Raw genomic sequence first — 16,384 nt, forward strand, 5'->3', positions numbered from 1 at the left:
CTGGTTAAACCCCAGGGCTCGCACGAGTCACCCTGGCCATCTGCTCCTACCTCACGTTTTAAGAAAATTTTACGGTATTTGTGCCAGGCACTGTACTAAGCTCTGGGGGTAGACTCAAGCTAATCAGTCAATCGTATTCATCGAGCGCTTAACTGTGTGCGGCGCACCGTACAGAGTGCTGGGGGGTGCCGCCAGTTGCTTGCTTTGTGACTTTGGACGAGTCACTTAACTTCTCTCTGCCTCAGTTTCCTCAACTGTAAAATAGGGATTCAAAACCCGTTCGCCCTTCTCCTCCTGAGGCAAGTGTCCCGGATTCCTCAGTCTTAGCAAGCAAGGGCTTCCTGGCCCTTCAATTCTCTTCACCCAGGAGGGTGGCTCTACCTCAGGCCTCGCGGAGCGGCCGGATGAGTGTGGCGGAGTGGCAACCTGCCAGCCTGGAAGCTGGGGGACCGGCCTTCGAGACCTAGCTCCTACAGCGGTCAGTCGCTTAACCTCTCGGGGTACCTCGCTTTCCTCATCAATCGATCGATCAACTGTGTGCAGAGCACCGAATTGAGCACATGGGAGGACACAACGTAACAAGACAATGGATACATTTCCTACCCATCACGAGCTTCCGGTTGTTAGTATTTTTATTATAACTATTATTACTGTATTTGTAAAGTACGAGGGAGTAGGACTTGGTCCCCTTTTACAGATGAGGAAATAGAGGCCCAGAGAAATAAAGTGACTTTCCCAAGGTCACACAGCAGACAAGGGGTATAGCTGGGATTAGAAGCCAGGTGCTCCTTAGTCCCAGGCCCTTGATCTATCCACTATGGCACACTGCTTCTCAGGAGCCCCCGTACGCATTTGCTCCTCTGTCCTTTTCATTCATTCAATCGTATTTATTGAGTGCTTACTATGTGCAGAGCACTGTACTAAACTTTGTGCGGAGAACTGTTAAGTGGCATTGCTTGCTTCACCACCCTTGTTTCTCATACCCCGTTGGTTCCGGGGGTTGTCTTTCTCTCGGGACTATTTTTAACCGGGCATAACATGGGTTGGCCTGCAAGAAGGGGTCTGATGTCCCGCAAGCGAGGAAGGCCCCTGTCCTGGGAGGGCAGAAGGAAGCGGGCAGGGTACGAGGGGGCTAGCGTTCACGCTAGCTCTCTCTTCCCCTCTCCCTCATCGTCACCCATGGCTCAGGCATGGCGGAAGCAGCCACCTACCTCCATTCTGGAGAATTTGTTCCCAGCTCTCACCCAACACTTGCCCAAACCCTGGTTTCGCGGGTGGGTCCAGGTTGCTGCCGCTGCCTAAGAGAACAGAGAGGGAAAAACAGAGCGACCCCAAAGCCCAGATCCATGGCATGGTGTAGTGGATATACCACGGACCTGGGAGTCAGAAGGTCATGGGTTCTAATTCTGGCTCCACCACCTATCTGTGGTGAGACTGGGGCAAGTCACTTCATGTCTCTGTGCCTCAGGTTCCTCGCCTGTAAAAAAAAAATGGGGATTAAGAGCCCCATGTGAGACAGGGACTGTGTCCAACCTGATTAACTTGTATCTACCTCAGTGCTTAGACCAGTGCTTGGCATATAGTAAGCACTTAACAAGTACCATAATTATTATTATTCTCTTCTCCTTCCTGCCCACCTAGAAGCATCAGCCCTGTCACTAGGTCTGTTTTCTGGGCTCAATACCGAATCTTGTTCAGGCTTTGCAGGTCGAGGTTTGAAGTCATTTCCAAGAAGAGTGGTTTGAAGCTGAGCTTCTGTCTACTCTCGAGATTGTAAGTCTGTTGTGGGCAGGCAATGTTTCTAACAAATCTGTTGTACTCGCCCAAGCTCTTAAAACAGTGCTCTGCACACGGTGCTCGATCCCTACCATTGGTTGGCAGATGATGCGATTCCCTCCCTCATTAATTTACAATGCCAGTTGCTTGAGGACAGGGATTTTGTCTTCTAACTCTATTGGGCTCTCCCAAGTGCTACGTAGAGGGCTCTTCATTCAGAAATTACTCTAAATGTTCCTGAATGAGTATGAAAACGCACCACTTAGCTGTGCCTTTAATAATGGCATTCGACTGTATAAGCATGAGAGCTGGGGCCTGTTTCTTCCACATGGAAGAGGCAGGGGCCTTGTGGCTCTGACAGATCTGTTTTTCAAAAAACAGTTAAGGAATGTGGTTAAAATCAAAAGGTGCCTGGCTGACGGGAAGGTATGGCTGAGGTTTTGTCCATATCTGTCATTTATATTAATGTCTGTCTCTCCCCTCTAGACCGTAAGCTCGCTGTGGGCAGGGAATATGCTGTTTGCTATATTGTCCTCTCCCAAGTGCTTAGTACCGTGCTCTGCACATATTAAGCGCTCAATAAATACGACTGAAGGAATGAATGAGGACACCGGAAATGTCCGTTAGGCAAAGATGACTCAAAATGGACCACATTTCACCAGTGCCCGTGAAAGACCACGAGAAATGGAAAATGCTCACTCTTTTACTTGTTGACCAAAAAAAAAAAAAAAAAAGAAGCATTTCACTCCCCTGAAGGGAGAGGTTTTCTGTAGACCGCTTCTTCTCCCTGAAGAAACAATTAGTGAAAAATGACCACGGAGGTCAACGCTTTAAATGACGTAGAAGGCCGACTCTGCAAAGGGAAACTCGGTCGGGCGTGGCTCGTTCCCTTGGGGAGGTGCCCGCCGGGCACCGCTGAAGTGTCGTCACCCGCTCTCCCAGCCCGGGCCCACTCCGGCGGCTTAGTTTTCCTCATCAGAGGAGAGGCTTTCAATCTCATCTCTGTCTCCCCCGATCGCCATCCAGAATGCCTTGGCCACCTGTGGACACAAGTAATCCATAGGTCAATCACTCATTTATTGAGCGCTTACTGCGTGCAGAACATTGTCCTAAGCGCTTGGGGGAGTCCAATAGAGCAGAGTTGTTAGATGCGCTCCCACCCACTGTGAGCTTACAGTCTAGAGGAGGAGAGTAAGCCACATGGGTTCAGAGCGATCCCAATCAGGTCTCCGGGTTCCCCCAGCGGCCATCCGAGCCCCTTGGCCCTCTACGGCTGGATCCCCACCCCTGGGGCCTGGAGTTCCAAGACATGGCTATTCCTTTAAGAAGCTTCCTGAAATAATAACAGGTTTTAATTCTTGGCCTGATGACTAGCAAAACATTCGTTACAGCTCTCCCACCTCAAGTGGAATTCTCTGGTTCAAATGCTCTCACGACAACAGGTTCGGTCAAACCAACGAGTGGAAGAGAGCCAGTTCTCACCTTTTCCGCGTGCAGCTTTCTTTGCTCATGAGGCAGGGTTGCTGCCTTGTCTAGGGAGGAAAAACCATTCGAGAGATGAATCTTAGTGGGACCGTGAAGTGTTTTACACGGGGAGAAAGCGGCAATTAGGACTAGGGACATCTGGGGGTCCGGGGCACTGAGGAAACCACGTGGGTTTGGGAGGCAGAGGCCCTGGATTCTAAGGCCGGCTCTGTCGCTTGTCTATCATGTGACCGTGGGCAAGTTACTTCACTTCTCTGCGCCTCAGTTACTTCATTTGTAAAAGGGGGATTAAATCCTCCACACACGGACTTAACTGTGAGCCCACTGGGTCCAACATGATTACTTTGCATCTACCCCAGTACTCAGCACAGAGCAAGTGCTTAACAAACACCATTAATATTTACATCCCATATGCTTTCCAAAAACTACTGGGTGGTAGAGGGGTGGCAATTAGGCTCTGACTGGAGCTTCAGAGGTGAGAGGCACTTTCGTCTCGGGATGGAGACGCTTTTTCGCTCAGAGAAGGCTTCCTCGCTCTAGAGAGAGGACGGAGAATGGGAAGAACTAATGGGAAGTGAGATGGGATGTGCTTCTGGAACAGGTACCTTTCATTTCTTTCAACTTTGAAAAGAGGCGTTCGAAGTTTTCCAAATCTCCTCCTCCGGTGGTAAGGTTGGCCAGCTCTTGGATATCCATATCGAGCATTGGATCTGAAATAAGCCCAGGATTTATTAGCACACTGAGATATGGCTTCTACCAAACTGAAACTGTAAGGAGGAGAGACCGAGGGGGCGAGGAGTCATCTAGGTCATTCCTCCGCTTTCAAGCAGGAGTCCAACTAAATGATGCAAATACAGAAGTCAGGAGCACTAACCCTTCTAGAGGGGAACGTGGGAATCAGTCCAACCAGCATATTTATCGAGTGCTGGCTGCGTGGCTCAGTGGAAACAGCCCGGGCTTGGGAGTCAGAGGTCATGGATTCGAATCCCGACTCTGCCACTTGTCAGCTGTGTGACTGTGGGCAAGTCACTTCACTTCTCTGTGCCTCAGTTACCTCATCTGTAAAATGGGGATTACCTGTGAGCCTCACGTGGGACAACCTGATTACCCTGTATCTCCCCCAGCGCTTACTACAGTGCTCTGCACATAGTAAGCGCTTAACAAATACCAACATTACTATTATTATTATAACAGATATATTACCAGCCCACAATGAGCTTACAGAGGGGGAGGGGGAGACAGACATTAATATCAATTAATAAATTACGGATATGGACATAAGCGGGTGGGGCTGGAGGAGGGGTGAATAAGAATAAAGGGAGCAAATCAGGGTGACGCAGAAGGGAGTAGGAGGAGAGGAAATGAGGACTTAGTTCGGGAAGGGCTCTTGGAAGGAGATATGCCTTCAATGAGGCTTTGAAGTAGGGGAGAGTCATTATCTGTCAGATATGAGGAGGGAGTGCAGGAGAGTAACTGTCTGTCGAGGGAGGGCGTTCCAGGCCAGAGACAGGATGTGGGCGAGAGGTCAACGGCGAGAAAGATGAGATTGAGGTATAGGGGGTAAGGGGCGTGGCTTTGCCCTCCAGTAGAGTGGCGACCGGAGGGGTCCAGGAGGAAGTGGGAGTGTTCACGGGAAAGCGGACCGGTGGTTCCCGGAGCAGCGGGCTTGCCGTGCTATGGCTGGCAGCTGGCACGGTCCCTTCTCCCCCATACCGCAAGTGCTCTGCCCCACTCAGAAACATTCATTCGTTCCCTTGGATTTTTTGAGCCCTTACTGTGTGCACAGCACTGTATTAAGCGCGCTGGGGAGTGTACTATGTAACAATAAACAGAGACATACGTTGGCCTTCTTGCGAGGGCCCAATCGGGCTGGATCCAGGAGGGTAGGAGGGGCCCCAGGAGCGTCCCCTAATTCCTCCCACACTGGGCCAGGCCAACTGTAGGCCACAACACTGGCTCGGAGTTGTGGCTGCCTGACTCGGATGTGCTGTCCTTTCCCAAGGGCTTAATACAGTGCTCTGCAACCAGTAAGTACTCAAATGCCACTGATTAATTAGTTGATCTTACTCAATTTCTCTGGCGGGGGGAGGGGGGGGGGGTCAACCGCTCCCCTTGGGGATCCATATCGTCGTACCTGGCTAGTGGGAGAGCCTGCCTCGCTGCTCCAAACTGGTTTCTCTCCCCACGACCATGTCGGTCTCTGTTTATTGTCATATTGTACTCTCCCAAACACAGTACAGTGCTCTGCACAAGCACTCAATAAATATGACAGAATGAATCCATTTCCCAGGCCGGCTGGCTCCATGGGCCCGTCTGGTGGCTTCTGAGAGAAGAGACTTACCCACGATGCTATCGATCTGGGAGTCAGCTGGGCCGGCGCCATCACTTCGACCGTCCAGGAGAGATTCGGACCTGTCGGCTGCTGGCGAACGGCTCTGTGGAGGAAGGGTGCGAGCTCGATAACGGAGCGGCTCTTGGGATTTGGGAATAAAATCCAGAAGAGCGTGCCCTGTCAGGGAAGGCCCCGTGTCTCCTAGAAGACACGACTCCTTGCTGGATCACATACCCGTTAAAGGAAAAAAAAGTTTCTAGTACCAACCCCCAACTGAGGAAGCAGAAAAAAAACCCCACAAAAAATCTAATATCTAGTTCATTTCCACTGCTCCTTTTACCATCTTGAGAACAATCAGGTTGGCGATGGACCTGTTAATTGTGCCAAATGCAGTGCTCTTGATCCAAACGTGAGTCCGAAATGAATCCAAAAGATTCCGGGCAAGAAAATCTGGCTTTGTACGAGTTTCCACTTGGCAAAAAGAACCCTGCCTTTGAGTGGGCATGTGCCAGGGCACCCAAGGAGAGTGTCCAGGGAACTTTATCCCGGTAAAGACACAGGCTACCCCAAGCAGCGGCTTTTGCATCCTGCCCCCATCCCCTCTTCCTCCTGCTCCCCCAACACCTGTCTGAATCAGGGGGCCCTCTCTATCCCCGGATCGCTCAACCCTCCTCAGACTTCCTACCTCTCCCCAAAACTGGGCCAAAACTCAACTTCCTCCTCTCCTTCGGTAACTCTCCTCAGACTTCCTATCTCTCGCCCCGACTCCCGGCTGGGCAAAAGACTCCCAATTCCTCTTCTCCCTTGGGAAGAAAACTAGGGCACCATCACCCTCTTCCTCCCTCCCGCCACTCTGTAAAGATGAGCTACGATGGACAGTGAGAACCCAGGAAAAGAAGAAACCAGAATTACTCTTTACTTCCGTAAGTTGATCCTCTGCTGGTCCGGGCCCCCGGTTTGCCCCTGTCAGTGAACTGAGGAGGCCAAAGCCTTGGGTCCTGTCTGGAGAGAAAGAGCCGTTGATTGCGGCAGGCGTGACTACGCCGACTCGTGTCTCACTAAGAGCTGGCGAGAGGAACGAACTGGGGCAGAGGACGATCCAAACCACCACCGGGCCCACTGTAATCCCAGCGTACAGTGCTCTGTACACTGTAACGGCTCAGTGGATACGACAATGAATGTGCCGCGTCTCTGTACAACTGAGAAGCCGCGTGGCCTAGTGGAAAGAGCACGGGCCTCGGAGTCAGACGACCAGGGCCCTAATTCCGGCTCCCCTGCTCGTCTGCGGTGTGACCTTGGGCAAGTCACTTAACTTCTCTTTGCCTCAGTTCCCTCAACTGTAAAATGGGGATTAAATACCGGTCTCCCACCTACTTAGGCTGTGGGCCCTACGTGGGCCGAGGATTGGGTATGACCTGATTAACTTATAATAATAATAACAATAATGATAATGTTGGTATTTGTTAAGCCCTTACTATGTGCCGAGCACCGTTCTAAGCACTGGGGTAGATACAGGGTAATCAGGTCCCACACAGGGCTCACAGTCTTAACCGCCACTTTCCAGATGAGGTAACTGAGGCACAGAGAAGTGAAGTGACTTGCCCAAAGTCACACAGCTGACAAGTGGTGGAGGTGGGATTAGAACCCATGACCTCTGACTCCTAAGCCCGGGCTCTTTCCACTGAGCCATGCTGCTTCTCTACCTCAGCGCTTACAAACAGTGCTTGACACATACTAAGCACTTACTATGCCATCCTTATTAAAGGCCCCAACTGCCTGTAAACCTTAAGGAGGCTGGTGTTCTGCCTGCCAATCGATAGTACTTGCAAGGCCACTGTGTGAAGAACACTGTGCTAACAGCTTGGGAGAGTATAATGGAGTACATTCAAGCAGGGGACTAAATCAGTCCCCCCGCCACGACTGTTAATAGTAACGACCAAAGACTCTCTTAGATCTTGTGCCTCTCGGGGGATAGGGCCAGCGTCCAATCTAATTATCTCATATCTACGACGGTGCTTGGCGCAGGTAAGTGTTTAAGGAATGCCATCAAAGGAAAATCCCAGAGGGGGAAGGGGAGCGTGCAGTATGGAGCCTCCCCGAGTCCTTACGTAGCTGGCTCCCGTCCTTACGTAGCTGGCTCACTTCTGTTTCGTCAGGAAAATCTGGGTTTTCACCCAGCCTCTCCCAGCTGCCGGTTCCCACAGGGAGCCTCACCGGACCACGTCCACGTGTCCACCGGCTGCTAACTTTACAGTAATCAATGGGGGCCGGCAGTCTTCTTCAAAAGTTCAGGCCACAGACCCAGGCTCTAATAGAGAAGCAGTGTGGCTCAGTGGAAAGAGCGTGGGCTTGAGAGTCAGAGGTCATGGGTTCGAATGCCACTTGTCAGCTATGTGACTTTGGGCCAGTCACTTAACTTCTCTGGGCCTCAGTTCCCTCATCTGTAAAATGGGGATTAAGACTCTAAGCCCCAGGTGGGATAACCTGATCACCTTGTATCCCCCCCCAGTGCTTAAAACATAGTGAGCACTTAACAAATACCATCATTATTATTATTATTAATTACATTGGATCCTCCCTGCTGCAGTCCATTAGACTGTAAGATCCTTGTGGGCAGGGGATCGTGTGTAGTCCCAAGCGTTTAGTACAGTGCTCTGCACCCAGTAAGTGCTCAGCACATATCTTTGACTGGTTGGCACTTTTTAAAATGTTAATTGTTAAGTGCTTACTATATGCCAGGTGCTGCTCTAGAAACAAGCTAATCGGGTCCCTGTCCCACGTGGGGCTCACAGTCTTAATCCCCATTTTACAGATGAAGTAACTGAGGCACAGAGACGTGAGGTGACTTACAATTATTCCGATTATTACTACAGAGGAGTGTAGCCTGGCCTGAGCTAGACAAGCAGGGCTTCAACAGCTCCTGCTCTGGGTGCGGCTCAGTTCAGAGGGGCCTTCCTCCCTCTTGGGGGGCTGGCAGAGGGACCCTCACCCCCTCCCAAGCCCGCGGCCCCCACTTCGAGATTTCACCCCCGGGAGCGCTGGCCCGTGGACCACGGCTTGCTCCAAGAGCGTGGTGTGGAACCCGGAATTTATGCAGGCCGTTCCTGACAAGAAACCACGTTGATTTGAACTGTTGCTGCCCCAAATCCTTGCCACGAGCATTTTAGAAAAATGGCGACATGGCACTAGGATGTTGTCACCCTCTCATCTGTAACAGACTAAGGAAGATTAAAAACTTTAACTTTACTAAGGAGGGGAGAGAAAAGTCATCCGCCACTAAATGGCTGAACATTTTTGCAAGCTTACCCTGGCACTTGAGTATTTACAATTACTCTCGTGCCAATTATAAAAGGTTCAACGGACTGGTGTGTAGTTTTTTCTCACAAATAATGGTGAATTTAGCCAATTGACATGGCACAGACCATTATATACTATGATTGATATATATTAGGATAGTAATATAATTTAAGTAAGTAAGATCATTTAAAAGTTTCTCTGCTACTAGGGGAAGAATTTGTTTTCGCTTAAGGCAAAGCGAAGCAGGTCGGCTACACACTGATGTTATGCCAACGCCTAAGCTCCGATCGCAGAAAAACTGTCGGAGATGACGTAGCTTTACACATTTTCCAATTCAGCTTGTGGTTTATACAGGATTTCAGTTTTACAGGCTCACATTTAACCGAAAGTGCTGGCTTTGTGAACAGAACACACTGTAAAACAATTCCTTTAGTAGCTGAGAATTACACTAACCTCCCTTCCTGTTTGTTAGCAGCACTCTTTGCTCTGTGTTTCGGTCTACGGCACGGAAACTTTGTCATTTTCAAAATGGGTTTATTCCTTTAACAGGTAGTTGTTAAGATCGGGTCCACCGCCTAAGGGTTTATGGCCCTCGCAGGCTAACGGTCTGAGGGGCCTGAAATCAAGTGAAATGGTTTATCCGCTTCACTCTCCCGAAATCTTTTTGGCTGCAGAAAGGCTAACCCAACATCACGTCTCCCTCCTTCTCAAAAACCTCCACTGGTTCCCCTTTCATCCTCCACCATCTCAGTCAGAAGCTCCACACCAATGGCTTTATGGTCATCCTTACCCGGCCACTGCCTTCTCCCATCACAACCCAGCTCGCACTCCGTTCCTTCCAAGCTCATCATCTCACTTTGCCTGGTTCTCAACTCTCCTGCCTCTACGTTCATGCCCTTCCTCCTGCCTGGAGCTCCCTGCTCACTCAAATCTGCCAGACCACAGCTCTCCCTAACTTCAAAGCCCTTCAAAGCACTGGGGTAGATACAAGTTAATCAGGTTGGACACAGTCCCTGTCCCACATGGGGCTCACAGTCTAAGTAGGAGGAAGTAGGGCTGAGCCCCATTTTATAGATGAGGGAACTGAGGCCCTGAGAAGTGACATGTCCAAGGTCACACAACAGGCCCATGGCAGATCTGGGATTAGAACGCCGGTCCTCTGGCTCCGCCACTTGCCTGCTGTGTGACCATGGACACTTCACCTCTCCGGGCCTCGGTCCCCTCATCGGTAAAATGGAAATTAAGACGCAGAGTCCCATGTGGAAAAGGGATTGTTTCCAACCCGATTTGCTTGAATCCACCCCAGCGCTTAGTACGGTGCCTGGCACATAGTAAGTGCTTAACAAATACTATCGTTACTACGATAGATTCAGAATACCTTTGGTCCTCAACACAGACGTGACTCCTTTTCCGGAGGCTGGAAAGGCAGCACATTGGTGTTGAAGAAAAAGAGAATGAGACAGTAGTCCAGTTCACAAAAGTGGGCCGTCCACATGTTCTTGTCAGAAACCAACCCCTGGGTCAGAGCTGGACAAAGCGACCGGATGGCCGTTTTCAGAGGAGTTAAACAGCAGGGCCCATCAGGGTCCTGGGTGGGCACAGGTTCAACGTCCCAGTCAAGCGGAAGAACCGTTTCGGAGATCCCGGTATGAGGGGAGACGCGGAAGGCCACGTACCCGTCCGAAGGATCGACCGGCACAATCGAAGGTATTTATTGAGCGCTTACTATTTGCAGGGCACTGCCCTAAGCACTTTGGAGGGTATGATACAAAAGAATTAGCAGACACATTTCCCTGTCCACCACGAGCTGACAGTCTAGACTCTCTCTATGGGAGAGCAACTGGAGGTGGGACGGGGAAATCCTCAGCGGGCGATGTTTGCTAACGAGAAGGACTTGGATTCTAGTCCCAGTTCCACCACTTAACCTGCTGTGTGACTTTGGGCAAGTCACTTCACTTCTCTGGGCCTCATCTATAAAATGGGGATTAAGACCATGAGCCCCACGTGGGACAGGGACTATGTCCAACCTGATTACCGTGACTTACTGGAAAGAGCCCGGGCCTGGGAGTCAGAGGATGTGGGTTCCAATCCCGGCTCCGCCACTTGACTGCTGTGTGACCTTGGGCAAGCCACTTAACTTCCCTGGGCCTCAGTTACCTCATCTGTAAAATGGGGATTAAGACAATGAGCCCCACGTGGGACAACCTGATTACCTTGAATCTACCCCAGTGCTTAGAAGAGTGCTTGGCACATAGTAGGAGCTTAACAAATATCATCATTATTATTAGCTTGTATCTGCCCCAGCGCTTAGAACAGTACCTGGCATATAGTAAGTGCTACACAAAAAATTTTTTTTTTTAAAAAAAAGGCTACCATTTGGGGGCCTTTTCAGTACTAATCTGGAAATTCTCAGGTTTTAGACCTTGGCTGAGCAAGTCCGGGAGTCCAGCTGAAGAAGCTATAGGCACACTTGTCCCCATGGCGTGGCTCTCTATTCTGGATCTTTCTCTGCTCTCTTGATTTTCACCTTGAGATCAGGCTTATTCTACTGCTAGGCGACACTGGTTTTCTCATTCCTCTCTGCTTTAAGGGAATGAAGCTGCAAGAGACTTCAAGAGATCATCTGGTCCAGGCCTCCTCCCTCTAGAAAAATTCATGACTAAACCAGACAGAACAGAGATATCTATTCTTTTCTTCACAATCACAAAGCATAGAAATTCCACTACCCCTTTTAGTGAGCTTACTCTAATATTTTACTACCCAGATAAAAAAACCCCGGATTCCTTGGCTTAAATAAGGGTTTTATTCATCTCTTGAATTAAGACAACCAAGTCAAGCACACATTTTTTGGGGGGGAAGGGTGTGGGGTATGGAAAGAGTTCCCTTAGGATCAGAAAAGCAGCCAGGGGAAAGGGAATAAGGTTTGTGGGTGGGAGGAAAAGATTAACATGCCATCTATCAAACGGGCAGGTTAAATGATACCAGGGTAGCCTAGATAATAATATTCAGAAAACGTAAGATTAACTTTTAAGATTTTTTTTGGTCAAGTCCTGATAGGTTTTTAGTTTAGAATGATATTGAGAGCGTGTCTGCTAATTCTGTTGTACTTTCCCAAGCTCTTAATGCAGTGCTATACACATAGTAATAATAATAATAATATTGTTGGTATTTGTTAAGCGCTTACTATGTGCAGAGCACTGTTCTGAGCGCTGGGGTAGATACAGGGTAATCAAGTTGTCCTACGTGAAGCTCAGTCTTAATCTCCACTTTACAGATGAGGTAACTGAGGCAGAGAATAATGTTGGTATTTGTTAAGCGCTTACTATGTGCAGAGCACTGTTCTAAGCGCTGGGGTAGAATCAGGGTAATCAGGTTGTCCCAGTGAGGCTCACAGTCTCAATCCCCATTTTACAGATGAGGTAACTGAGGCACAGAGAAGTGAAGTGACTTGCCCACAGTCATACAGCTGACAAGTGGTGGAGCTGGGATAGTGAAGTGACTTGCCCACAGTCACAGTGCTGACAAGCGGCGGAGCCGGGATTCGAACCCATGACCTCTGACTCCCAAGCCCGGGCTCTTTCCGCTGAGCCACGCTGCTTCTCTAGCAGGATAGGCTCTGACATGGGGTATGGGTCCCTGGTTGCCTCAAAGTCCCATAATAATAATAATAGCGATAAGTACTGCAACCAGAAATAGTCAATTTTTTAAAAAAGTTAAAGCCTTGCCCCAAATAGATTTGGATATTGAGTTCATCTGAACACAACTAAAAAGTTGAAAGCTAAGATAGGACCACTTCAGGATCATCGCACAGTCAAGTGGCTTTACTGCAGGTCCTTAGGAGATACCAACCAAAGATTCTGTCCAAACAACTACAATTAGAAAGAGCAAGAGGGGATGAGGTGGTGGTAGTTTTTTCTAGAAAGTTGACAGCGCACTGGACTTTGGTTGGAAATATCAAGCATTTCCATGAAGAAGAAAATGCCATTTGAGGCACCACAGAAAGTCCGTCTTTGAATCATCTTTTTCATTGAGAATGTTTCACGAAGATCAATATTTGAGGAAATTTAAGTCTTTCCCAATTCCAACATTCTCTTTTCTTTTTCTTTCCTCAAAGAACAGCCTTAATAGATCCCTTGATGCCTTCGGCATGAGCTTCCACACCCATATAACAAATGACAAAACTTACAACAGACCACACCTAAAAAGTCTCAGTTAACATGGAAAAATGCTTATACTTTAGTTCCTTCTACTTGAATCACACCACACTGTTTTGGAGGGACAGCTTTTTAAAGAAAGGACTTTACCAGGAAGGAATTAACTTCTATTTCAGAGGTAATCCTACACTTCGATGTAAAGAAATCTTATCTCCCATTCCATTTCTGCTTGACAAAACACAAGGTAGGGTTTAGGACATGAAATCACAGGAGGATTAGTAGGAGACGCGATTCATTCTTTTCCTCTGAACCGCCGTTGGGAAAAGAATATGAAGCTAAACAGTGTTACTAAAGACGGATTTTCTTAGAGAGTCGGCTGAAGCCCCAGGTTTCGTTCCATCGGCACGGCTTAGTGGCTAGAACACGGGCCCGGGAGTCAGAAGGACCTGGGTTCCAGACCCGGCTCTGCCGCTTGTCCGCCGTGTGACCTTGGGCGAGTCACTTCACATATCTAGGGCACGGCTTCCTATCTGTAAAATGGGGATTAATGCCAGATAATAAATTGGGATTAATTACGGGATTAAGAATGTGAACCCCTTGTGGGACAGGGACTGTCCAACCTGATTACCTTGGATCTAGCCCAGTTCTTAGAACAGGGCTTGCACATAGTAAGCACTTAAAGACCACCACCATCACCCATGTTGCTTTAGATACGTGAAAGCAGAATGGGCCTTTCCCTTCCTCCTACTGCCCTAGCAAAGCACACCTTTGATTTAGAAGGGAGGACAAGCAGTCTGTGAGATACTAATCTCTTTTTTTTCTTTCCAGCTTTCTAGCCAAACCATCATTTCCTCTTTTCTCTCTCTTTCTTTCTCTCTCACACACACACAGCCAACCCCTCCCTTAAAAACCAAACTTAACCCCTCCCCCCAATGTTGTCCTATTTGCTTTCTGTTTAAAGACTGTGAGCTCCGTGTGGGACAGGGACTGTGTCCAATTCCATTATCTTGTATTTATTCCAGCGCTTAGAACGCTTAAATATATACCATTAAAAAATACCACAACTAAAGCATCTTCTCAGTGAGGTGAAAGTCAAGAACTGACGAAGTGTTGGTCGTGAGAAACCCTGGGTTAAACACTTGAACTCATCATTTTAAAAAAGAACATCTGGTTAAGTACTTATTTGAACCTGTCCTTTTTTATATCTGTTAAGCGCTTACTACATGTACAACAACTACATGCTGTTCTAAGCACTGAGGTAGATACAAGTTTATCGAGTTGGACACAGTCACCGTCACACATGGGGCTTCCACTTAAGTGGGAGAGAGGGTATTTTGAAACTTGTGTCTTGAATTCTTGGGTTTTGCTGTCATATCTTATTGTTCTTCAGTGACATGTGAGCCCATTAACATTAATGACCAGTGTGGCTTAATGGATAGCGCACAGGCCTGGGAGTCAGAAGGACCTGAGTTTTAATCCTGGCTCTGCCATTTTTCTGCTGTATGACCTTGGGCAAGACACCTCGCTTCTCTGGGTCTCAGTTATCTCAACTGTAAAATGGGGGTTAAGACTGAGCCCCAAGTGGGACAGGGACCGTCTCCAACCTGATTAACTTGTATCTATCCCAGTGCTTAAAACAGTGCTTGGCATGTAGTAACCGCTTTACAAGTATGTTTATTATTATTATTATTATTAAACCAACTCCCAACATTACTGCAGAAGGTGGTGAACTAGAATTTTTGCTGTCCCATCTCCTCCCCAGGGGCTAGTACAGCCAAGACACCTAGCAGGCATTGGGTAAATATTAATCTCAACCACCAACACTAACCAGGAAAGAAAAAAAGGAAAAAAAAAACCCCATTTCTTGGGATAGAGCTTTTTTCCCCACAAATCCAACTTAATCTTCACCGAGTTGAGTCACTGCAAAAATCAGACAATAGATAAGCTGAAGATAAACATTCAGAGACTTTGAAACCCAATACCCTACAATTAGTGCCTGCACTTTGGGATCAAAGTAATAAGCTTATTATGTTTGTTTAGTCTCCTCTGAGTGAATGGTTTTCTCTTACTATCTGCCCTCATTAAAACAGTAACCAGAGATCGCAGGCATCCCTTCCTTTCTTCCTCCTTTGTCCAGAAGCTTTTAGTACAGCAGCAGTTATAAAGTGGTATTTATTGTGGTGCGGCGCACTGAGCTAAGGGCTTGGGAAAGTACAAGACTCATGCCCTGCCCCGAGGGAGATTAGGCTCCATAGGGGAGACAGCTATAAAAATATTTAGAGTGATCAGAATAAATAATTGAATGTACCACTGAATACAAATACACTTAGGAGTGCTGAGAATAGGAATAAACAAACACATAAGTGCCAGAGATGGCCACTGGGTCACTCAGTCGAGAAGCGGCGTGGCCTAGGACAGAGCCCAGGAGTCAGAAGGACCTGGATTCTACTCCTGGCTCCCGCACTTGTCTGCTGTGTGACCTTGAGCAAGTCACTTCACTGCTCTATGCCTGTTACCTCATCTGTAAAAATGGGGATTCAGACGGAGAGCGGTGTATTTGTGGTGCTGGAGGGCCATCCAAATGGAGAGGTCCTAAAGGCAAGAGGAGAAAAGGGATTATAAATCGGGCTAGTGGCCAAAGCTGGAGAAGTAGATTTGGGAGTCATCTGCAGAGAAGTAGTAGCTGAATCCAAGTAGGTGGATGAGCTTCCCGAGCGATGGCCTCTAGACGTAAACTTGTTGTGGGCAGGGAATGTGTCTGTCGTATTGTTATATCATCATCTCCCGGGCGCTTAGTACAGTGCTCTGCACAAAGTAAGAGCTCAATAAATACAACTGAATGGGTGAGAAGAGAACGGCATCCCGAACAGAGCCTTGTGGGAAATTCACACTTAAGGGATGAGAGGCGATGGAGAAGCCAGTCAATGAAACCAAAAGGAGCAGTCAGAGAGGTGGGAAGAGGATCCAGACAGAACCCTGTCAGGACACTGAGGCCTCACATTATGTATCTTTACATCTATCAATCAAACACATGGGCCCCAACAGTTACATACCACTGTACTAGGTACTTGGGTACTTAGAAACAGCAATCAACTGTGCCCCTCAAGGAGCTCATGAGCGAAGAGGGAAGACGCGACGAAACATAAAGATTAAGGGTGATTTGGTAAGAAGGGTGGGCACTTATTACAGTGATGTGGGAGACTAGTCAATCGTTCTGTTAATAGGGCGGAGAAGGGGCAAAGTTTCATGGAGAAGGAGGTTTGACCTGTGGTAAAGGAGAGAGAAGTGCAGAAGTTCATTTAACAGGATGTGAGGCTGCCCTGTGTGTTTCGGGATGCCT

The 16,384-nt window shown here is 48.3% G+C and overlaps 1 protein-coding gene across 1 annotated transcript in view; it reads right to left on the reverse strand.

The window, feature by feature from the left end:
• Positions 1-2,429: 2,429 nt before the first annotated feature.
• The window catches only part of AAGAB (alpha and gamma adaptin binding protein), a 42,199-nt gene continuing 28,244 nt past the window's right edge, over positions 2,430-16,384 (reverse strand). The window contains exons 6-10 of the mRNA XM_029065894.2: positions 6,513-6,595; positions 5,603-5,696; positions 3,867-3,971; positions 3,259-3,308; positions 2,430-2,816 (exon numbers count right to left, since the gene is read on the reverse strand). Coding sequence (XP_028921727.1) covers positions 2,739-2,816; positions 3,259-3,308; positions 3,867-3,971; positions 5,603-5,696; positions 6,513-6,595 — 410 coding nt within the window. The 3' untranslated portion in view covers positions 2,430-2,738. The remainder of the gene's footprint in view (positions 2,817-3,258; positions 3,309-3,866; positions 3,972-5,602; positions 5,697-6,512; positions 6,596-16,384) is intronic.

This window comes from Ornithorhynchus anatinus, chromosome 5 (assembly GCF_004115215.2).
Source record: "Ornithorhynchus anatinus isolate Pmale09 chromosome 5, mOrnAna1.pri.v4, whole genome shotgun sequence".
Classification (NCBI taxonomy): domain Eukaryota; kingdom Metazoa; phylum Chordata; class Mammalia; order Monotremata; family Ornithorhynchidae; genus Ornithorhynchus; species Ornithorhynchus anatinus.